General features: G+C 36.6%; 1 protein-coding gene across 6 annotated transcripts in view; it reads left to right on the forward strand.

The window, feature by feature from the left end:
* The window catches only part of PROM1 (prominin 1), a 64025-nt gene that overhangs the window by 23665 nt on the left and 16501 nt on the right, over positions 1-23859 (forward strand). For 5 of the 6 annotated variants that reach the window (XR_010884463.1, XM_067298204.1, XM_067298206.1 and 2 more), the window contains exons 4-15: positions 2388-2593; positions 8432-8552; positions 11128-11191; positions 13591-13680; positions 15336-15553; positions 15972-16046; positions 17201-17264; positions 19026-19185; positions 21279-21431; positions 22289-22412; positions 22842-22945; positions 23380-23464. Coding sequence is in view for 5 of the 6 variants with exons in the window: in XM_067298204.1 (XP_067154305.1) it covers positions 2388-2593; positions 8432-8552; positions 11128-11191; positions 13591-13680; positions 15336-15553; positions 15972-16046; positions 17201-17264; positions 19026-19185; positions 21279-21431; positions 22289-22412; positions 22842-22945; positions 23380-23464 (1464 nt within the window). In the remaining variant the exon portion in view is untranslated. The remainder of the gene's footprint in view (positions 1-2387; positions 2594-8431; positions 8553-11127; positions 11192-13590; positions 13681-15335; positions 15554-15971; positions 16047-17200; positions 17265-19025; positions 19186-21278; positions 21432-22288; positions 22413-22841; positions 22946-23379; positions 23465-23859) is intronic. The other variant, XM_067298208.1, reaches the window with a different exon arrangement.

Consider the following 23859-nt stretch of genomic DNA (forward strand, 5'->3'; position numbering starts at 1 on the left):
TCAGAATCATACTTGGTACCATATTTTTATATGAGAATATTTATATTCCTCCCATAAAAGTATGATACCAAATATGATTTTTGAATGTCTTAATTATATTGTACAGTAGAAGTTTCATAAAGATATATGTGATACTTGAGAAAAATATCTCCTAAAACTTGGTAAAACTTCTGATTCTCACACATTAACACATCAGACTTTGGGTTGAGGGTTCTCTCAGTTTTTCGCTATTCTGCTTCCCTTTTCTCTTCCACTTATAAGAAAAGGGAAATTGTTATGAGGTGTGAACTTGTCATATAGAGATGAATGGGAAAAATGCAATAAATTCTATTTTTATTGTGAAAGCAAAGGGAAATGAGGCTCTTCTGAAATTCCTGTCATTGAAAACTGTGCTTTCATTTTTTTTTTCTGAAAATACAGATGAGGAAATCAGTTAGGAACCTGCTAAATAGACTTCTTAGGTCTTTCTTGAATGCCTTTTCTTTGTTACTTTTGAATAATTCAAAGGAAACCCCTATGTAATTTCTTAAAAGTGTAGGTGAATTTTGTATGTAATATGTTTTAAAAACTGCTGTGTGTTCCAAAACTGCTGTTGGAACAGCTCATCCTTCTTATGCCAAAATAAAATTAGAATTACAAAGTTAGTCAGGAGTATAATGGAACAGTTATGACAGGTGGATTTCACAAAGAAATTGTTAAACTGCAAAGTAATTCAATCTCTGGCCTTCTCTTCTGTGAGATGTCTTGGGAATTATAAGAAACAGATTTTCAGTACAGAAATAATTGGTCTTTTGTTGCTTTAAGTTGGAAATATTTATGTTGGACAAATCCTAGATTCCTTTCACTTACCAAGCAAACCAGAAATCCTCTGCTATATATTTTATTGTGAATAATTTTCCTTACTTAGTGGCGCTTCTATGTGTTATTTTACTTTAGTAGCTTTTTATTTTTTTATTATTATTATTTCTGTATTTTTAATTTTCAGTTACAGTTAATTGTTCATTGCTCTCATGATTTGTTTTTGTGCGTGCTGCCTGTGCATTGTACACATTCTCCGTCTGTTTTGACTTCCACAGCCAGAAAATGTTGTCCTGACTCTTCAGGTAATGTCTTACGGTGTATCTGGTAGATGTATAGCTTTGAAAAAAACCTAACATCTATATGCACTACTCCTATTAAAACATCCATAACCGGTTTTAATGTTATTTTAAATAGTGTTTTTTCATCTAACGTATTTTAAAATCTATGCTGACCAAAAATTTCTTAAGGGCTCAGTTAACTAGAAAAGAGAATAAGTATATTTTTTTGTGGGTTACTATGTAATTATTTTGCAAAATCTAGCCAAATTCTTCTGCCAAAGCATCTAATTCATATTCTTCAGAAGGCATAACAGTTATTAAGCAGCGGTTAATAATAAAACTAGGCTTCACCCCAGAATTGGTAATTAGGTCAGAAATTTGCAGCTCTGCTAATGGTGATGGCTGCTGTACTTGGATCAGCTGGTCACGAGGGATTGTGAGGAAGGGCGTCGGGAAGGCTGGAACTGGAGCACGATCCAGAGCTTGTGAGGAACCAAAGCCCATTTAGCAGGATGATGTGCTGCCTTCGTGGCGTCTGGCTACTGCCAGGTTGCCCCTGCGCTGGCAGGTGTGTGAAGCGAAGGGACTGGGGCTGGCAGACTGGCCGCTGGGCCCCCGGTGCCCGTGCTGCTGCCGGCGGAGACGCCAGCAAGGCTGTCGCGTTGCCCCAGCCTGCTTTGTGCTTTCATGCTCTTGACAGCCGTCTTCTAGTTGCTGCTGTTTTATTATTTGGCAACAGAATAAGTGTTTTTACCTGAGATGGCTGAAAATCCACTCCTTTCTTTTCCAGTCCTTGAGTAGTGTTGCTTTCTGGAGAAAACTCCACCAGCGCAATCTGTGTCCCAGTGAAGACCTTCCCTTTACTGTTCATAATAATCTCTCTGCCCACAACTGCATAAACGAGTGACCCCCACCCTGGCGAAGTACTGCTCTAGTCAGGCTTGCTGGAACCAGACATGAGAAACAATAGATCTGTGGTCCGGGAAATCCAGTGTGTTCATTTCTAATCTGTTTCAGTTGCATCAGTTTGCATTCATTTCCTTTGAGCATATTTCTCTCTTAGAATTCATTCCTGCAGTTTGCCTATCTAATATTCTAGTTAAATAATTATTAGCTATCAGTATCTACAATGTTATGTATCTTTTTGTTAGAAAAATTGTTGATTATTGAAAAAGCACCAAGTCCATAACCTCAGTAACTTAGTAGATGCTTTAGTCTTTAATATGATTTTTTTTCTTAATTATTTCCTCTATATTGATTGCAGTTACTGTGTGATATCTATTACCACTATTTTTGTCTGAATTACAGGCCATCTACTATGAAATCGGTTTTATAGTCTCCGCAGCCTTGGGACTGCTATTTATTTTGTTACTGCCTCTTGTGGGACTTTGCTTCTGTATGTGTCGTTGCTGTGACAACTGTGGTGGGGAAATGCATCAAAGACAGAAGAAAAATGCTGACTGTCAGAGGAGCTGTTTTGCAACATTTCTTTTTGTTGCTTCTTTAATAATAAGGCAAGTGTAATAAAGAGAACAATTCTAAGATTGGTATAGCCCTAATTTTGCAGTGTTACATGACATAATGTTTCATTTACTGTATTAGCCTGCAGGTGCAGAAATTATTTTTTTAGACTAATATACATGCTTATTAAAGAAAATATGACTGCATTATAAAAATGCTACTGTTGATGTTCAGTGGTCATTATATACTTTCTTGAGAGGCTTTGAGTTGTGAAACATGAAATATTATTAAACTAGAGTTTAGCAAATGAGGCTTTTGCCAGTATTGAAATGGCAATTAGATTGTTACGTTAAACTCATGAACAGAAGATACTGTGTTTTGTGTTCAATTACCATTCCACAGAGTATTTAGGGTACAAGGTACTGTTTTGTTCTTGATAGTGTAGTGGTGGTGAGAAAAGCAATTCTGTGTGACCTCCTTGTGTATTTTTTTTTTGTCCTTCAGATTTCTTGTATGTTCAAAATAAGGGGTTTTCTTCTGGACACCGATTGAGTTGTTTAAACCATGTGTGCACTCACTGTAAATTACTTGAGTTTGGAGATGTTTTTGCACTAGTAGTATTAAGAGCACACCATGTTCTGTCCTGGGTGTATAATGGTCGATTTGTTCTTCACACTCCATAGTTTTGCTCAGCTATGATGGCTCAGGGCAGTGCTCCTGCTGTTTTATCCACACTGTTGGGTTTAGTTTAGTTTTGTTATCCCATTGATGGTTCAAAATACATTGTTTGCTCTTATTTTTTTTCTATTTTCCATCTTCAACTTTGGTTCTTCACCTGCCTACTTTCTTAGTTTGTGATTATTCTTCAACAAAATGTTGTCTTTTGATCTGTAATGTATGAATGTTCAGTCAAGTGAGACTTGCTTTGTCACTTCACTGTAACCCAGACTTTCTGGTTTTTGACTACTTTCTGTCATGACAAATTGAGGCCTTTCTTATGCTCAAATGTAGACATGCTAATATCAAATATAGGATCATGTTCTTCTCTCTAAGTCATCGCTAACAAACATGTCACTTAAGTAGTCTGAAGACCAGAAAACCGAATGGTATAGATTGGTAGTAGATATATGCCTGCTATGATGACAGGACAGAAGTTCTTCCAAGTACAGTAGTGCCTCAGAGAAAGCAAGTTATGTACCTGTCAGCATCCTGAAGCTGAAGGTAGTTCACAGAGCTTGCCAGGGACCTCTACATCATGTTTTAGGACACTACGTTCTGGTTATATTTGATGGTGGATGTTATCTGTTAGTAGAAAGTGGATTAAGACGTCTTCCTCCTTGTTGGTTTCTTTAACTTGGACATGTGCTGTCAGCTATTCCTGTGGTCTTAAGCATACCCACAATTGGCAGGTGCATCTCCCCAAATCATAAATGGGAGATCTGTGATCCTTTCCCTAGAACATGCCTGGGAAGGACTAGGAAAATTGCCTCTGGAACTCATCCTTTTTTGTTTTGTATAAGTCATCTAGAAGGAGTATCAGACCTTTTACTGGAGGGGTTGGCCTGAGCTCTGTCCGCAGCTTCCCACAGGCGGAGATAATCTTCTATGACTTCCTAAGTCGCTAATGCTGCAAGTGCTGTGCAAAGCAAGGTGGGACTTTACACCACTAGTATTACTGACCCCAGCCCGAGTGAGGCAGGCCTGGTTCCTGGATCACATCAGTGCAAAGCAGAACTCTGCTGCCCTTCTGAGATCATCTTTCACAGGGAGGAGAAGATGCCATGCCCGGATCTATTTAAACTCGTGACAGCTTGCTTGCTACTGCTCTGAAATGCAAAAGGACAGGCTACTTGGTAGCCATTGCCTCAGCAAAAAAAAATTGGAGGCAACCTGAAATTTTCTTGTAACTCTTTCTCTGCATGATAAGATTACTAGAGGAAAGACACTGAGCTTGCACTAGATTGTGCATATAGCCAATATCCCCTGAAGACTGTAGTTACAGGGGGATGGCCTACTTTTCTGTGTTTCAGCATGCAAGTTCACACTGAGATATATATACTGTTAATGTAGATTTTAGAAGAAGATTTTAGTTAGTAGAACATGATTTCTTCTCACTTTTCCACTGATAGAATGCTCTTATTATTGGGATAAGTTCATAATATTAAGTTGATTAGAAAGATGTGTAAAGGATGTATAAAGATGACAGCTTAAAAAAAAAAGTTCTCCCTAAATCTCTGCTTTCTGAAGGAACAGGATAATTGCTAGGTATGCTTTTCTCAAGGAGAGATATAAGGAAACAGGTCAACAGTCTTGTGATTATGTACACGGTTGTTTATCTTAAAGTGAATAGGCCTTAAGCATATATTTTTCCAGTAGATGTATTTCTGTTTTAAAATGTTTCTTTTGGTAGATTGAGTCAGAAATACATGTAGCGTTTCTTGTAATTAACAGTTCTGGTATAGGAATATTTTCATGCAAAGTAGGATTCTGTTGCTAAAGAGCACAGGATGTAAATACATTCTACCTAAGTTGTGTCCATATCAAATCAGCCTACTTAGCTAAATTTATTATTAAAATGATTATGTGCTTTTCTTCAGAGGTTCACTGATAGTTGAGGGACAGAGACCTACTATTTCACTTTATTTCCTAGTCATCTGCAAGCTTAGGCAAATGCACATTTTCTCTGTGGAAGGAATGTAACTTTATTAATTCTTCTGCATCATAAGAACAAGGGAGGGGCATTTTGTTCTAAGAAACTGTACATTGCAATACCAATTCTAATACTGTTCACAGAAAGTGTCTTTGCTTTTAGGTGGAAAAGCACACAGCCAGTTTTCTGTCCTTCCAAGTGAGCTTGTGTTGCAAGCTCTTTTTTGAAGTTATGGATGTTACTATGTATGAAGTGCCTATTAGCTAGGGAAAGCTATGTCCAAAGGAGAAGAAATTATATTTGGTATCTTGCAAGTACCTCATTCAGGCATCATAGAGGGTCTCTTGGGTATTGTTGAGAATCTGGGAACCAGCATCAGTTAAAGGAATTGGTGAAAAGGTTTGTACAGAAAACCCATTATTTTTTTAAATTCATTTTTCTAGTAGTGAGGAGAGTGGCATTTCCCCAGTATGTAGATCTGTTCAGTGTTTATGTACTGTGATTTGAAATTTCTGCAAACACAGCGAAACAAAAAGCTTAGGTCTGCTGCCCCCTTCCCCCCTGCAACTGGTTTAATAAAATTTACATCAAATTGTGAAATCTCACAATAATTTGCATATGGAATATCTCACTCCTGGGGAGACTGTTTGTCTCATCTGTTGTAGGAAAGGCATGTCCTTTTTAGTACTGCTTTATTCCTTTCTCCTTGTAGCCGCTTATTGAGCGTTGGCTCGAGGTTCAGTTATAGAATGAATAGAACTTTCCTCTCTGATGTTGTGTATTTGCTTAGCCACATTCAGAATATAGGCGTGCTTGTTTTGAGTGCACTGTCTGTTTAAAGCATCTCCCATATCTTGTTTCCTCCCGCTCCTTCCATTTAGCAGACTGAAGAGAAAAATGATCATGCTCAAATCTTACAAAGTGCCGTTTTGTTGGATTGCAATTGACCTTTCTGGTCGGTCAGCATAACGCTGAGAAGATAGAAAAACTCTGACTGTCCAAAGAACAAAGAGGATGTTATAAACTCGGGCCCCAGAGTGACATATGGATATTTACTTTTCTTGATGGTTTGAGCTATTTTGTTTTTCACTGTTAAAAAAATAAAAAAAAAAAATTTTTTTTCTTTGACTACCTTGATAGAAAAAATGTTTTCAAAACAACTGCCATCACTATAGGCTGAAAAGAAATAATATATTGCATGTGTCCAAAATGCAGATAGCTTATTTTTGTTAAAAGCTGCTCAGTTTCTTGGAACTTTTTGCTTTTAAGTTCCCTTTCCTTGGGTAGTAGCTGATGATAATGGATCCTTAAGGAGCATTTGGCCTTAATGGAAACAAAACTATGCCCTTTGTTAGTTAAGTAAACAGTGAGAAAAGTGGGTGCTGGTGCCCCTTCTTTCGATAGTGACTTCTGGGAAAGTAGATGATAGCCTGCTTTAGGGAAACAGTTGTGAAATTTTTGATTGAGAAACAATCTCTTGATGTCAAACTCTGTCGTCCTGTTCCTAATTCTACTTTAGGAGATTGAGAAAAATGTTAGCAATTCTAGAATGAAGCAATTCTGATAGACGAGTAGCATATAGTGTCATCAGCTTCTGTATCGTGCTCCCAAACCGGACCTCTTCTGCAGAGAGCATTTGTCAGAGTAGCAAAGATTTTTGTACTTGAGACTGGTCTTATTAGGAGGACAAGTCTTTACCTTGGTTGGGGAAGGTAAGAATGGGGAAAAACTGTCAAAATAAAGACAAGGTTAATTTCTGGACCCCTCATAAGAGGTGATGAGCCTTGTCAGGGTGTTTGCTCCTCTTTTGCTAGGATGTGCCTATTAAATTATTCTAGTTACCCATCTGCTCTCCACCATCTCGTTTCTCATTTGTATGGCTATATGATGGCTTCCTGCAAGCATACATTCTTGGAGCAAGAGTTATACTTACTGTATGTATTTTGTCAAGTAGGGAGCCTGGTATGGGTTTTCTCCAAGTGCTTGGCTATTTAAAAATACTAGTGCTTAGGTCTTCTTTACCCCGACTGACAAAGTTTGTCAGTTTGGGAAGAGTATGGCACCATTTGTGTTAGTGGTCAATTCCCATGTCCTGGCATTCGGATGGCCATAATGGCCTCTTCAGGATACTGCCTTTCTTGTTCCTAATTTTGTGCTGCTTTACTTAGTACAAACTGAGAAACTGAACACATGTGCTGTCCAGAAACTGCCTGCAACGCCACGAACTGCAGCCTGCCGGCGGTGTTTCCTGCTGCAGGTGCATCCTGCTCATGGCGTGTGCATCTCAACTGGCTCCCGGTCAGCATCTGAGCGAAGTGTGGGTTTAACCCATGAAGTGGGTTAAAGCCTCCTTTGAGGTTATTACCGCTGCATTCCTACATGAAGTTACCATGTTGATCTTCTGGTGCCTGTAACTGTAGAAATTTTTATCTAACTGCATGTTTAGCCGTTGTGAATGTGAGAGATGTTTAAAGACAAAAATTCATCTTTCTATTTACCATAAGTCTATTTCTCCCCTGAACTAAACAAAGAAAGAAGTCTCCTGTATGCTGAGAGCTTGTGAAAGCTTCTCATGGGGCTTATAATTACCTTTTTACTTAATGCTTGTGCAAATCTACCATGTTATGATTAGAATTGTGCAGTGGGAATGATCAAACAGAAAATTACCAGTGGTGCTGCTTGGTAATCTCTCTTGCTTTCCACCTTTTGCTTTACTATCAGCAAATGTTTATGTATTTTTAGAGTCAATAGGGACTATTCACGTGCTTTTAAAAGATATCTGTAATTATGTAAATGAATGGGGCCATTTTCAATAAACGTTGCTGAAGTTTTCAGATGTAAATCATTCCTTTTCATAGTTATTTAATGAGCATTTGCTTGTAGATATGTCAGGGTTAATGATACCTGTGAAAGAGGCTAACATTTTAGTCATTTATACCATTCACATAGGCTATACGCATTTTCTGACAGCATAAGTGCAAATCTCTAAGTAACTGTATGTTAATAATTTCTGAAGACTTCATTTTTTTTTATTTGTAGTACAATATTGGCCCATACAGCTAATTCCTCTACTCCACCTAGTGGTGAATATAAGAACTTGGAGTAAGAAAGAGAAAGTGTAAATTCATGGAGGCTTTTATTTTGATAATTTTGACTTTACTGTATTTTTTTTTCTGTTTTAAAATGTCAGAATGGGTACTAACAGTGATAAAGTAATATCCATTATTTGTATTTTTTGTAGTGTTGGAGTGCTTTGTGCATATGCTGCCAACCAGCACTTAACGAGTCAAGTTCGAGGGGCAAAGAAACTGGTTAACAGTAATTTTAAAGATCTGAAAATTTTCCTTAACGACACTCCAGCGGTAAAGAATTTTTTTTCTTTATGGTGTGTGTGTGTGTGTGTGTGTGAAGTATAAGTAAGAAATATTGCAGAAAATAATTATTTCTTTCTATTTGATATGAATCATACCTGCAGCATGCTGCGCTTTTTTTTTTTTAATTCTTTGGGTGTCGATCTCATGAATTAGAGTAAAAAATGCAAGGTAAGAATTTTTCACATAATAAAAAATGTTTGAGTTATTCGGATGAATCAGCATACGTGGAAACTTGGATTCCTCATTGCACTCTTGTTTCTTTGTCTTTTGAGCTTGTGTTCCTAGGACTGAGCTACAGTAATTTTTTTCTAGAAATGTTTTGACTGCATAAGATTCTTCTCTAAACATTTTGGGCCATAGTGAACAGGAAAGATTCTGTCCTTTCTAATTTCAGACTTTCCTTAAAGTTGTGGAAGGACTCCTCTGCATATTTTTTTGCATTAAAAAAAAAAAAAAAAAAAAGACTATGGAAGTCTTGTGTACTTTCCCCTATACAAATTTTACTCTTTCTAGATTGGGGGAAAAAAAGCCCTACTGTCCAGTTATGTTGTCTTTAATTAACTTGTTAGTACGGTATCTATGTGTTTTTCTTCGGTGTCACTGAAACTTGAAACAGAATTCACATGACTCTGTGGGATCCATGACTGTGGCCACGTCCCCATCACAGTAGCTTTGGGCTGCCATAACCTATGAGCTGTTTTTCTGCTGACAAAACTATATGAGAAGAGGAGGCATCTGGGGATTGTCATTAAATCTTTCCATATCTGGAGTTGTTCCAGTTACCATTATTCCTGTATGCATGGCATCGGGACGGTCTGGTGATGCAGGTGTATGGCAGGAAGCAGTCGTGTCATGAGTCTTTGTCTTGAAATCTAGAGCCTTTCGTGAGTCTGCCTGACTCGGGGCACGGAAGGGAAGTTGGCATTGAAAAATGTAAACCAGTTGCGTCAGACGCCACTGGATTCCTCTTTGCAGCCTGCTGAGTGCTTGTGATAGGAAATGTCAAAGTAGAAAATTTTTTCTGTAAAAGTAACTATCTTAGAGAGAAAGTTTGATACTAGCTAAAAAGCAAACAAACACTGAATTTTTGAAATTAAAAGTAGTGTTAGGACTTGAATATTCTTCTCAATTATGTAGTGAGTTTTTAGTTTCTGTGCATGATTATTATGTTTTCCTTCTCAGGCTAGACATTTAATTGCAGAGTCATCAGATATATCTTATTTTTGACAGACAAGATACGTTTATATCATGTATAAGAATTTCTTGAGAATAAGAGAAAGCCTTCAGTTTCTTGCAAAAGCTGCAGAATCCAATTCATTGGCTATAAAACTCTGAAATCCTAGCTGGTGTCCAACTGTCCTTGTCTCATCAGGATGAGGTGTATAACATATAAGAGGATTTGAAAAAAGAAGTCACATGTTTAGAGTTCTTGTCATAGAAGATTTGCAGACTGTGCGAGTATTGAGTGATAACACTATTAGTTATACTGAATCGCATTTTGTCCATGACATTGCTGGAGACAAAGCAAAACTTGCAGCCCTACAAAGTATTAGTCCCCAGGTTAGCCTAGAAAACCAAAATAGCCCTACAACCTTCCTGGTAAGAAAGGCTCTTTTTTTCCCCCTCCTTTGTTAAAAAAGAGAATCTGCCCAATACTAAATTTGTCATTTAATGACATCTGCCATTCTGCTTTTTTTTTTTTTTTTTTTTTTTTTAATCCCACTGAAAACCTGAAAATGCAAGCCATGCTTTTTGGTGCACATTTGAGTCACTTATTGGAACTGGAACCCCATTTGTCAACTGTATTAACCTCTACGTTCCTTTAGCTGAGTTGGGATTAGGATCATAGTACATTCTTTTAAACATGCAGAAATCCATGTAGGTTGCTTAATGTCTCTTCAAATACAGTAAAGCAAGATTTCCACTTAAGATGGCTTTTTGATAGCCTTTTGTCCAAAACCAGAAACTGGTGATAGCTAAGTCGGTGTTTTCTATTATTTCTGTTTCCTGGTGCAGCCCAAGTTGTGACTGGGCCAAATCCATTTGGGGGTAAAGAAACCCGTTTGCGTTAAGACAGCCCAGCCAGCTCCCTTCTGCAGTGGAGCCTTGCAGAGGCTGCCCCCAGTGCGAGCTAACCTCATTGGTAGAATTGCATCAGAATTACCAGTCCATCAATTTGCTGCATGTCTCCCAATGAGAGAGGAACTAATACCCCTAGAAAATCAAATAGTAGAGACAGACGTGCAAAAACCTGTTATGACTGACCAACCTGAAGTCTTCATAAAGCCACAGTCCCTGCTACTTAACTATTTTGAGTTTAATCTTTTCCCAGTGATGTTCCAATTAAGTAGATTTCCCAATTAAATATCTCTTTGTATGTGCAGTTGTGCTGAGCAAGGATTTAAAATATTTTGTTAGCTGAAAACAGTAGAGTTCCAGGATTTGGGGGGTTTGCACAAATATTTGAATTGTTTCAAAGTGTGGTGATTTCTGTCTCATTATAAAAAAAAACTTTTTTTTCCAATTATTGTAAATAGCTTTTTTAAAAATTATCTTTTTTCAGCAAATTGACTACTTGGTAAGCAAGTACAATACAACCAAGGATAAAGCACTCTCCGACCTAAATAGTAAGTACTTTGATTTAAAAGCAGTTAATGATGTGTGTTTAAAACCTGTAATAAGATGATGCAAATAGCTCATAATGCAAAGTGAAATTTTAGTTATGAAAATATGGTTTATGAGAATATGGTTTTCAAGAAGAATTGCTGTTCTCAGTGGTAACTGCAACTAAAACCTAAGATTTTCTTCTCATAAAATGTGTCAGGATTGGTGTAATGCATACTATTTTCTGAAATATACTACAAGTGATTTAACAAAAGACTTATAAGTCAGGCTAATATTTTATTTTCCTTTTTATAGATCGGTAACCAGTAGTACTTAATGCTTTTTTAGAATATTATTTTTCAGTTTTTAACTATGAAGACAAATGTCAAGGAACAAAGTCGCTAGCTGTTGCCACTGTTGCAATGACTGGTAACTCCCCTGTATTTGTTTTTGTTATTGTTGTACCTTTATCCTCTACTCAGCTAGAAGTTGAGATAAAAATTTATCATCTTTCTGAAGCTGCTTAAGGTATTTGGCATTTCAGAATGAGCAACTGAAGAGCATGAGATAACAAAACTTGAAAAACAACTGCTGCACTTTGCTGCACTTTACCCTTCAGCACAGTTACGGTACAAGGCATCATCTTTTTAAACCTCTCAAAAACATACAAATTACTGAATTTTTTCAGAACTTACGCTTCACTTTTTAAAACAAATTATAATAAAAAAGGCAAACCATGTACAGTACAGTTAGAGTTCAAGGTGCATTGTTAGCATGTGTTAATGAACATGTTGACTCATGTACAGGTCTGCATTGCAGAATGAAGTGAAATGTAGAAATACCAAAACTAATTTTAAATAGTATTGCTGCTGGAAGAAAGCTATGTAATTATGGCAGCATGGTGCTTATCATGGATTGACTTATGGTTACTAGAATCTGTGCTTCAATGTATGTTTAAAAAATATTTTAAAACTGATTTTTCAGTGTAACCAGCTTGGCATTACCCTGAGGTCAGTGTGTCTTGTCTATGTGAGACTACTAAAGCACATAAAACACCGTTGCCAAAGTAGCCATATCACATCTTCCCAATTAATTCTAGACAAGAACACTCTGGTCCCAAAAGCTGTGTGTCAGGTTTAAGTCTTAAAAAAAACTGAATTGACATCTGCATTTCAAGCACTAGTTTGTAGCTGCCCTGCTACTGAAAACTGAACATCCAAATAAAATATTTATTCATTTTCAATGGTAATTTAATTTGTTGGTTAGTTAACAGGGACATAGTTGGATCTGTGATATGAGTGCCCATCAATAAATAAAGATAGCTTTTATTATCTTGTATAGTATTGAAAGACTAGAATTAAGTTTGTGACACCTGGGGACAAAGGATTTCATTCTAAGGGGATCAACAGTAGAATAAACCTCTAGAGAAATGTAGATGAGTTCAGTCTGCCAACCCTAAGGAAATGCTGAAAAGTCTTTTCTGCTTGATTAAAAATTTCCATCCCAAGTTGAAATGACAGTGTTGACAGTAATGGATTTTTCTGTAATGTGCTGCTATTCTCATCTCCTCAAAAGCAAAAAAAAACCCAAAAAACCCAACCCCCCCCCCCAAACCTCTACATTAACTGTTTGCTGTAATCTGAAAATGGAGAGGACCTAGGGACTACCTGAAGGATAATATTTACATTAAGATGCTAAACCCTTCCCTGCATTTGTCTCTTCCACGCACACCTGTTCTCATTTTTGCTGAACTCAGATTCATTTCTGTTTGTGGGCAGTGAGACGGGAGGGCTTATTGGGGATAGCTATGGGTAAGCTTCCTGGGTTTGAAGCCGGTGCTGTGGGCATCAGTGCTGAATGCATTGCACGAGGCAGTAAGGTCTGGCAGACGTGCTAAACGTGCTTAAGGGATTTCAGTGGAGATCATTGGCAGGTCTGGGTTGTGGGTGACTTTGACACTGCTGGATAGATGGGGAATGGAAGGAAGGCGAAGAATCCATTTCCTTTTTTACTCTTGCACTACAAAAACATAGCTTGTAATGAAAGAGTGTATGGCACAAAATTCTTGTCCAGATGTTGGACCTTTTTAAGATGGATTGTGGAAAAAATCTCTTTTCAGATGCGATGAAGTATGTGTTTTGGAGTCTTTTGGAATGTTATGTATCCTTACCTATGTGGTCAAATACTAGTGAATACTCTGCACCATATTTTGGTTTACTGCTTTCTTTTATAAGTCTGTAGTTAGCTAAACCAGAATTTTCTTTCCACATCCTCTTCTGTCACTAAGTTTTGACTGTCAGGCCTTACAGAAATTTTAATAATTTACATATATTTTGTTAAGCAAGAGTCTGATAGCACCTCTGCTGAGAGGTATTTTAGATTGAACTGGTATGTAATGTTTTTTCATCTCTTTGTACTACAGATGTGGGACCTTTGCTTGGTAGCAGAGTTCAAGAACAACTGGGGAAAGAAGTATGTCCTGCACTTGATGCAGCTCTGACAATGGCAGGAGGTAAAGTTGTGTATATTTTTGCATTAGTTAATGTTCTGTTGTCATGTTAAGACAGGCATTGTCTTTCTAGAGCACAGCACAGAATGGCTTTATGCAGTGCCATAATTCAACTTACCATTTTTCTGTATGCCATGATATTTCTTTTAAACTGAGGATATCAGGTATTTTGAAACACATAAATGTATCTAAAAAAATAAGACAAGATTTAAGTGCTAATGTTAGTATCTAGTTTCAATAGTCGTTGAAGAGAGGTGAAATCTGAATGCCCTGCTCCAGGTGGTTTTCCCTTTCCATATAAGGGAGCCTAGGAAAACTGTGCTCTTAAACACTGATAAGATCTGTCCATGGATCTTTGTGAAGTAATCTTCTTATCCCTATCTCTTCTTTAAGTATCAATAGTTTACTGAATTTGTACAAATAGTGAGCTTGCAGAAATGTGAAAATTGGTCCATGAAACATGAAATTAGACCCACAGCTTTATAATTTCTTTGGATGAAGATGGATTCACTTTTTTGAGGATTTCATATTTTTTAATATTTTATCTGTCAGACAGATTTTGTTCTTTGTAGAGACTGATGGAGATGCTCAGTTTTTTGGAGACTGTCTGAATAGTATTACTGCTCTTCAGACAGGTCAGGCAATGAACATAGACTGGCCTCATTGCTACCTAGTCTGTCATGAGAGTGCCAACAACTAGCATTTCTTGACTGTGTCTTTGAGCTTAGCATTGCTCGTGTCTTGGTTCTGTGTCTGTCTTTAAAGAAAAGATTCTGTTATTCTTTATTCTATTGAAGAAAGGGTTTTTTAAGGAATTAGGTACAGATTACAGAGCAAAGTGAAAGGCATCTGTGAACTTGAGTCGCTTCTTTTTTTTTTTTTTTTTTTTTTGCCCATAAACATGAAACTATTCATCCATCACTAGAATTCTTTCTTATTCACTCGTCATCATTCTCCTTTTTGCTTTATTTCTCTATTTGTCTTGAAGTCAAAGTGGAAAGGGCTATCAAAGGTAAAAGATGTGACAAAACCTTGTGTTGTGTGAAGTGTGCTTTATTTTTGTACACTTGTGCATTTTTAGCTGTATCTGTGTGTTGTTTTTTTTTGTCTACTAATCACCTGTCTGTGTTATGTTGTTTTGTGTGATTGGGATGAAATCTAAAGGCAGGCAGTACTGAACACATGCTAATGCTTGGCCAATACAACATGATCTCTTTCACTTTCATCTTGCAGCTGTATAATTTGTGACTTGGATTATAATACTATTGTTGAAAATACTGTTTTGTGGATGTGGATTTTCTTTATAATTTGTAATGATTATGTACACTTAAAGTTCTCTTTTGAAAGCACTGAGTCAAGAGAAGTAGGGAAAGAGTACCAAAGAGTAATTTGGGAAACAGGTAGAATCTCAATAAAAATAGCTTGAATATATTCATTTTTTGGTAGGAAGACATAAGTGATGTGTTTATATGTGCAATAAATGTAAAATATTTTGTGCTAGAGTGTATTTCTGAGGGGGGGAAGGGATTATATTTAAATCAGTATCTTTAAGAGGCTCAGCATTTGCACATGTGTACATGCACTTTCTCTCTCCATATCTGTATCTATAGACTGGTTTCTAAGTAAATTTTTTTAAAAAAAAACTCACATCCTTGCAGCAATCAGAGAAACGAAGGAGGCACTGGAAAACGTGAGCGTCTCTGTAGAGGTTTTGCAGGAAGGCACCGAGAGGCTTCATGCAAATTTGACAGATGTTAAAATGCACCTGAGCAACACCCTCAATGATTCTGCATGCTCTGCAGTTCAGGCTGCTTCAACTTGCAATATCATCAAGAATTCATTAAATCAACTGAACATCAATGCCAATTTTACTGGGGTAAGAGAATATTTTTCAGACTCTTACAGTGTGATTGTCTTGGATAAGCCCAGTAGTATCTGTGCAATTTAATAGCTCAGTTTGTGCAGTCACTTGTGAGATAAAAGTGCATTTCCCTCATTCTGTGTTTCTGGGCAATTGCAGTCACTGTTTTCACTTTGAATGTGTAAGAGAATAAGATGTGTGTCAAGTAGTTACATTGAAGTGCTGCTCTGGGCAGTGAAATAATGTGCCCTCCCAAAAATGCTGAGGTTAAGTTTTGCTTTTGTACAACAAAGGTTTCAGGAGGGTGCTAGAAAGATTATGTTAAAAATGCTCTTTCTAGTTTCTCTTTATCCTCTCTCCCATCTTTGAAATATTTAGTAAAGTAGCAAGGCTACTACTTTGATCTGACTCAATAATGCTTTTTGTTTCCTAGTTGCCGGGAGTGAGCTCGCAGCTTGCCAAGGTCAATGATGTCCTTAAAATAGACCTTTCTAGTCTGGTTCAAAAGGTATGTTTCTTGACAGGCTCATAAAGTGTTAATAAACTGGGCTACTTGCGTATCACTCATTTTGCCATGGCTTTCTCAAGACAGTAGGAATCTCCTGTGCCTACCACATGCTGCCTCATAGTGGATATCTCTCTTTATTGGTCTGTTGTTTGGCCAAGGTTAATATCTAAAAATATGAGTGTAGTCATTTACATCCCCAGGATACTACATATCACAAATGTAATGCTAATTGCCTCTTTGAAGGAAATATCCTTAAAAATCAAAGAGGCAGAAACAGGGATCTGCTAGCATGCTCTGTATTTTCAGTTCAAATTAAAGAAAAACATCCACTCTCTCCTAATTAGTTGTATTGTATTCCAGCTATCTTGAAATATGTTCTTCAAATTCTTTAAGTGCCTATTTGATATTAAATCTGGTGCAATGGAAGTAATGACTTAATATTTTTGCAAGACTATCCACAGAATACCATGACTTTCACTTGGGAACAAACAGCTTAGTTTGAGCAGTTAAAAACCCCAGCATTTTGAAAAATGCTTCCTAGGAATAGAAGGGCACTTTCTGGAACCAAAGGCTGTATGTAGTGAGCCTAGACCCCTGCCTGCTTTTGAAGTGATCAGGCTTGCAGGAAAGAAAACTTCAAGTGCAGTGGCTCCTGCTTGCTGTCCTGATGATCTGCTAAGCTTGGTCCCCACTGTCCTGAACTGGTCTCCCTCCCTTCTCCCTGAAGGAAACATATCTTGAGAGGTGGTTGAATTTTGTTGTTTTTAACATGCATTTTGTGTTAGCATGTGTTAGCTTATTTGTATTCAGTAACTCCATTTCTTGAGTACTCATATGTGCATTCTCAGTTTTCTCCAAGTTAGATGTGTCAGGCAAAAGTACTATAAAGTTTGAGATGACTGTGACTGATGCATGTGTATTTAATTTTATATATTTTTCAAGGAGTATTCTGGAGAGCAAACCAAATCTGAAATACACTCAACTTCCCATTTTGCTTTGATCTTTCTTAATGTGAAATAATAAAATATATTTTTCATAATGCATATGTTACCATTTATATACTTCTAGACCTTGTATAAAAGGGAAAAAAATTGCAAGTAATTTGGCAATGAAAAACTTACTTATTTTAACTTTTTCAACTTTTTTATTCTTAGGGTTATGCATCATTTAATGATACTCCAGACTTAGTGGTGAATCAAACCAGGAACATTTTGTCAGGTGAGGCTGGCAGAAACTACTTTTTCATTTTGGTTGTTTACTGCTTATGTTTTTACGTCAGTCTTACTGATGTTTTTGTTTTCCATTATTGTTAATGTATTTTCTATCCTAAAGATCATTAAAAATGAAATGTAAAGTTTACAAGCTTTTAAGATTTGGTGCCATAAATAAACATACAAAGCAAGTATGTCTTAATGAAGACCCAAAATTAAATCTAAAAATAGACTATATAGCATTTTATGGAGGGCTTTTGTAATGAGAAATAAGTAGAGTAATGAGAAATCTTAGGATTCCCAACTGCACATTGATGCTTTATGTGTCTGAAAGGCTAATTATGCTTGATGGATTTGTCTATGACGTTTTTAGGAAGGTGACATTAAAAAACTGACCCTATCTGTTGCTCTATTAAAATTTAGTAGATGGGGGAGGGGAGGAAAACGACATCCCTTAAGGATTACTTAAATTTTTGTCTTTAATTGTTTTGTTACTCCGGCATTAAACTGTTATTCTTTAGCAATACCTGGACACTTTACATTGAAACATAGCATAATGTATGTATACTAATCTGTTCTAATTTTTGTTCTTGCATTGTGGACCTGTTCTGCCTATATAAACAGCTGTTCCTTGTAAGTTTTGGGGGTTGTTTTTGGCAAAATGAAACACAGTATTTATACAAGCATAGTATACTGTGTGAACTTGCCTAAAATGAGTTTTCTAAAACTGTGATGTTGTTTTTCATTAGGAATTCCAGTGCAGATTTACTCATTCCCAGTGCATAAACACAGGCAGGCCATCAGAATTTATTTGTTCATTAGGTCTCTGCTTCTTAATTTTTATAAAAATTGAGTATGAGTTACAAATAGAATTTAAAAAATTCTAATAGAGCAATTTCATGTTTATTTGTAAACTTTTAAAAGATGAACGTTTTTGTACCTGGTTAAACCTCTTTGGAAGAGTAAACACCAAAATAAACAAACAAAAATCCTTCTAATTGGATTAGAGGAGGAGGAAGGTGCCACCTGCTACCAAATAGCAACCTGTAGTCATACATGCTGCTGTTTCAAGTATTTTCAAAGTTAAGGAGAAGAATAAATAGAAACTGCAGTTTATAAATACAGGTATAATAAGTGAATACAACATGTCTTTGTGTATCTAAGTAGGAATTGTATATATAGGGCAGCAGGTTTGTTCATAATTTGAGAAAGAGAAAATCTGGCTTAAATGATCATTATCTCAAGAGTGCTGCTAACTAATTGGAAGTAATTTATTTAAATAATCCTTTCTAATAAGATTGAAAACAACTATTATAAATTCTTAATATAGGCAGTCTAATTTCTTTCACAGTGTTGTATTCCCAAGTGGTGGAGTTTAAATAGATTCTGAACTGCTTCATAAAACCAGTGGCTCACTGTCTTGCCAAGTATTATCATTTGCTATATTGCATGAAAAGCAAGATTTAAACTGGCTAGATAAAAAGTGACACATTCATTATGACAAAAAGAAAGAAAACTCTGGCTTGACATCTACATCATTCACCATTAAACTGAATGCTAAAAATAAAGTGCGTGTGTCTTAAAATGCCATTGTGTTACTTTGGAAGCTAAGTGCTTTGTTGCTTGCCTGTCTCTTCCTCACACTTGTCGTCTTCATGGCTTGCCTTGTTACATATGCAAAATGGCTTAATAGCATTTTATAGTGCATACATGGAGCATGTTTCTACTATGACTCTGTAACAACGTAACCCCATGTTTGCTGTTTTAGATATCAAAAGTGTGTTGGAATCCATTGGTGCAAATATCAGTAGCTTCACAAAAACGCTCCCTGTTGAGAAGATTTTAGCTGATTTGACAATATATCTTACACAGAGTGAAACATATGTTCAAGATTATTTCCCAGTAGTGGAGCAGTATGATTTCTACAGGTATGTACATATTATTTAGCAAATAAGGCAGGAGGGAAGTGCTACCTATTGTTAATACTTTGTAATATTTTTGTTTTATAAAGGCACTAAAACTAATAATGATGTACGGTAGTGAAACAAAGATACTATGAGGCAACAGTTTTTTACTGGCGTTTTGGTGAATGTCCTGGTCAGAACTGCAGCTCATCAAGCTGCGTGCTGCTCCGGTGTGGACTGAGGGGTGGTATCTGCCCTGCAGCCTTTCAAGCCTTTTCAGGCAGGATAGAAGTAGGCAGATGCCAAAGATGTAATGCACAAAGAAATGGGTTGTTTCACAAAGCCGGGGTTATTTCCTCATTTGGGGCTTGTTTGTTTTGGGTTGCAGATAAGGCACTTCAAGAGCATAGGAGTGGAGGGGGCCCTGAAGCCAGTCTGTTTTTATTGCAGGCCTTTCTGCCACCGAGAATAAGCAGCAGGGATTCTGCTGTGCACTGTGCTAAGCTTTGCGCACCTGTGCTTGTTCCTGCAGGTGTTGTACTGGCCCTCGGGCATGCATGGCTCACTTACACCTCCAGAAAAAAACTTCCTGTTTGAGACTCATGGGACTCCTGTAACTGACTAATAATCTCATATTTTGAAGCATAAAACTTTTCATTTCAGACCATTTAATTTTGCCCAGTTTGTGTTATTTCAATCCTCAAGCTCATCAAATTCTCCCTACATTTTGATATGATGTTCTTGTCCTTATATTGATAACTGTTTCCATCTTTGAGTCATCAGTTTTACTGCTATAAACTAAATATGCGAGTGGCTTTAGTGCCATGTTAAATAAGAGTGAGCAGAAGACTGAATTTCAAGGAACTCTTTCTGTACTCGTAACTTTCCCTTTAGCCCATTTCTTACCTGCCAGACAGTTTTTGTGTTGAGCCTTTATTTGTTAAGTTTATTAACACTTTCTTTGAAGCTCAGATTGCTTTAATCAAATAATATATACTGCTTCATTCAGCTACAATATGCCTCTGTTAATCTTGTATTATATTTCTCCACTTTTTAAAAAATCTATCTCCATAGCATTTAAAAAGACATTGTTCTGAACTCTAACCTAGTACTTTACTACTGAAACTAAAAGCCGGTAACTGTCCAAATTATTCTCTCCATCCCTTTCTTTATTACAGACGCATCATTTGTAGCTCTGAATAAGTGTTCTTTTGCTATGAACCTGTCAGCATTAATGTTTTTCTTTCCCCTTGTTGGCTGTGCTTATTCACTCCGATATTCCTTTATCTGTTTTCTCCTTCCTGCTCACTCAGTACAAAAGTGCAGGGAGGAGGAAAGGGAAGATAAAAAAGATAAGCTGGGAGAAGGGAGGACAGACCAAGGGAAATGCAAGGGGAGAGAGAATTGGGAGAAGGTGAAAGGTCAGAAAGAAATATGAAGGCTGTTTGAGTAAATGGATATGTGGACAATATATGTGGACAGATAGAACTGTTATATGGTGTTATTAATAAGAATGAAAATTCAATTTCTGTCAAAAATCTTTCTCCTGATCAACTTCCATTAACTGCCCGATACATTAAAAATGTTCTAGCACAAATACTCATAACCTAGGTTTTAACAGCCTTAAATACAGTTGTTTGCAATTTCAGGCCTAATGTACTGTGTGCAGGTCAGAAAAGTAGTAAGTGTTACAGCAAGAGCAGTTTTGAACTTCACAACCAATGTCCAATCCACGTTCGTAAACTTCTCTGTTGCTACTTGCAAAAGTTGCTGTTTTGGAATCTGCCCCTTCTGAATCATTGCTTGCTTCACATGAAGTTTTTGATGCTTTAATACAGTCCACCTGCAGTAACTGGGTCTTGGATTTTGGGACACCCTGTTCCTGCAGGATTTGTTTCCCAACCCTTCAGCAGCAGCTGCCGCTGCTCCAACAGCAGCTGTATTATGGCCCAAAATATATGCTGGTGTAGGAGAGGAGTTTTTTCACTGCTCACATTGGTTGTGAACCTGAGCCACAAATGGGCCAGCTGGGAATATGCTGTTGCCTGGCTTGCTCTGCCGGTCTCTAGTGTGTTCCTTGCATGCTAATAACCAAGCACTTTGGCTCTATTCCTTAGATGGCTGGCTTGTCTCATTCTGTGCTGCATGGTCATCCTGATTCTGCTCTTTTACTACCTTGGGTTGCTGTGTGGTACCTGTGGTTATGATAAGCATGCTTCTCCAACGACGAGAGGCTGCATTTCCAACACTGGAGGAAACTTTCTCATGGCGTGAGTTTCTCTTATTTATGAAAAATGAAACACGTACAGGTACCTAGAGATTTTTCTATTGATTTTGAAGGACATATATATGAAGAGGATTTGTTTTGTTACCTACTGTATGTGCTGAAAAAAATTGAATAAAATAAATATTAACTTAATATACTTCCGCTGAGGCACTCATGGACTTTAGACTGCTCCTTTATCGAGGATCGTAGCTGAAGATAAAACATCTTAATTATTGTTGTTAGGGGAGTGTTGTAGCCAATGGATATCTGTGTAAACTCATTTGGAAATTGCAAAAATGGGGAACTGTGTCAGTTGAAAGTATAAAGGGAATTTGTGAGTCTTTTTGAGAGAGTGCTCAAATATATTTAAAAAAAAACTAAAAATCACCATATGAGAAAAATAGACACATATGACTTCCTCAGAGCACTTTGAGGTTTGGGGATGGTCTCTGGAGTTCCCAGTGGTGCTTTAGTGTCATTTTTTTTGGGTGCAAGAGAAGATTCATCTGAAATGTGTTAAACTCTTTTGAGAACACAAGTCTAGTGACTTGGATTTTAAAAAAGAAAATTGTATTTATTTATTTATTTGTTTGTTTGTTCATCTTAGATTTATCTCTAAATAGGGTTGTGTGCCAACTGCAAATGTGAGTTTCCCATTATAGCAGTACTTTCATTGAAAATTTTACATGGCTGAAACATACAAGATAATTCACAGTGCAAGAACATTGTGGGGAAAAGGGTGGTATTTTAGCCATCAAACAAGTTTTATATCTTTGTCATTGCTATAGCTACTAACTGGCTTCACTATTACCTGAAGTCTACTTCATTCTTAAAAAATGATCTGACTTCTTTCTTTTTCAGTGGTGTTGGATTCAGTTTCCTTTTCTCCTGGGTGCTGATGATTGTAGTGGTGCTCACTTTTGTCACAGGTGGAAATGTAGAAAAACTGGTCTGTGAGCCATTTGAAGATAAAACTTTATTCAAGGTGAAATTATTCATATTTAAGATATTAAACAATGAATAAAATCTCTATGAGTCCTTGAAGGTCTTTGTCAGTTATGTATGGCTTATTATTTTTTTATGAGGCACCTCAAGTGAGTTTGGATGTGGTCTTACTTTCCACTTACGCATAGAGACAGTCATCCTTTCTTGGTTTAATTTGCTTTGCAGTATAAATACTGCATGCCTGTCTTCCTTTGGAGATAAATTTTTCTGCAGTTCAGCATTTCTTGGTGACATGTAGAACTTTAATATTCACTTTCTGCACCAGAGAGGTTAAATTCAGTGTTTTGCCAGTATTTCCATCAGTGGGTGATGAGCTTAGATGTGGATATGTGTCAAAAGATTGCATATGAATAAATTTATGAATTGAAAATGCAGAATTATGGTAACATCACTGAATTTTGTATTCTAGGTTTTGGATACTCCCTACTTACTAAATCAGCACTGGAAAAACTACCTTTCTGGCATTCTGTTTAAAAATCCAAATATTAACTTGACTTTTGAAAAAGTTTACAGGTAAAAAAAAGTAATTGTTAAGATTTAAGTGTTAAGATTTAATTGAAATTTGTACACCTTGTTTTTGTGATACCTTCCATATTTCAGATTTCCAACACTTTCAGAAATCTCATGTGTTCCTGAAGACAACATTTTGGTTTTCTAGTGAATCAGTAGCAAAAGTGATTCTCTCTCAGATATATGAGTTATTAGAGGTAATCTTGCATATTATTGTATAACAGCACCAGCTGAGCTCTCTGAAAAACTGCTTTGCATCTTTGAGACCATCAGAAATAGTTAAATACTTACTTTTTGAAGCTCAGTCTGTAAGAAAGCGTTTTTTTAAAAGGGCTGATTTTCCTAAAATATGAAAACATTAATCATTCTCTTAGTACTTGGTTCCCAGAGCAGTTTTCAGATTGTGTGTTTTGTTGTTTTTTTTTTTATATATATAGTGATTGCAAGGAAAACAAAGGAATTTATACTTCCCTTCACCTAGAAAACCTGTTCAATATCAATGAGTTTCTAAACATTAGTATGGTAAGTAAAGAAAATATTAATGAGTTCGTGGTTATTTTTGAAGGCTGGAGAGGTGTTTGCTGCTCTTAAACTGTATAGCATGTGTGTTTTATGGGATTTTATTTTTTATATACAATACATCCTGCTAGGAGACAAGAACTGTCCAGGCTAATTTGAAATAAAGGATTCTATTCTCCAAATAAGACATGCTTTATCAATCTCAGTGGATTGTAGAGAGACCTTTGTAAGGATTACTAATGTTTTGAATTATGGATGTTGAAATAATTTTGTTTTTTTTTTTTAATTTTGAGACTTATGTAGAAGAATGAAGTCTAACATCTTCCAAAGGCTGCTGACAGTGTTAACATTGTTAATAGTGTTAATAGCGAGTTTTGCTCTTTATATAAATGCCTGCC

This window comes from Apteryx mantelli, chromosome 5 (genome assembly GCF_036417845.1).
Source record: "Apteryx mantelli isolate bAptMan1 chromosome 5, bAptMan1.hap1, whole genome shotgun sequence".
In the NCBI taxonomy this organism is placed as follows: domain Eukaryota; kingdom Metazoa; phylum Chordata; class Aves; order Apterygiformes; family Apterygidae; genus Apteryx; species Apteryx mantelli.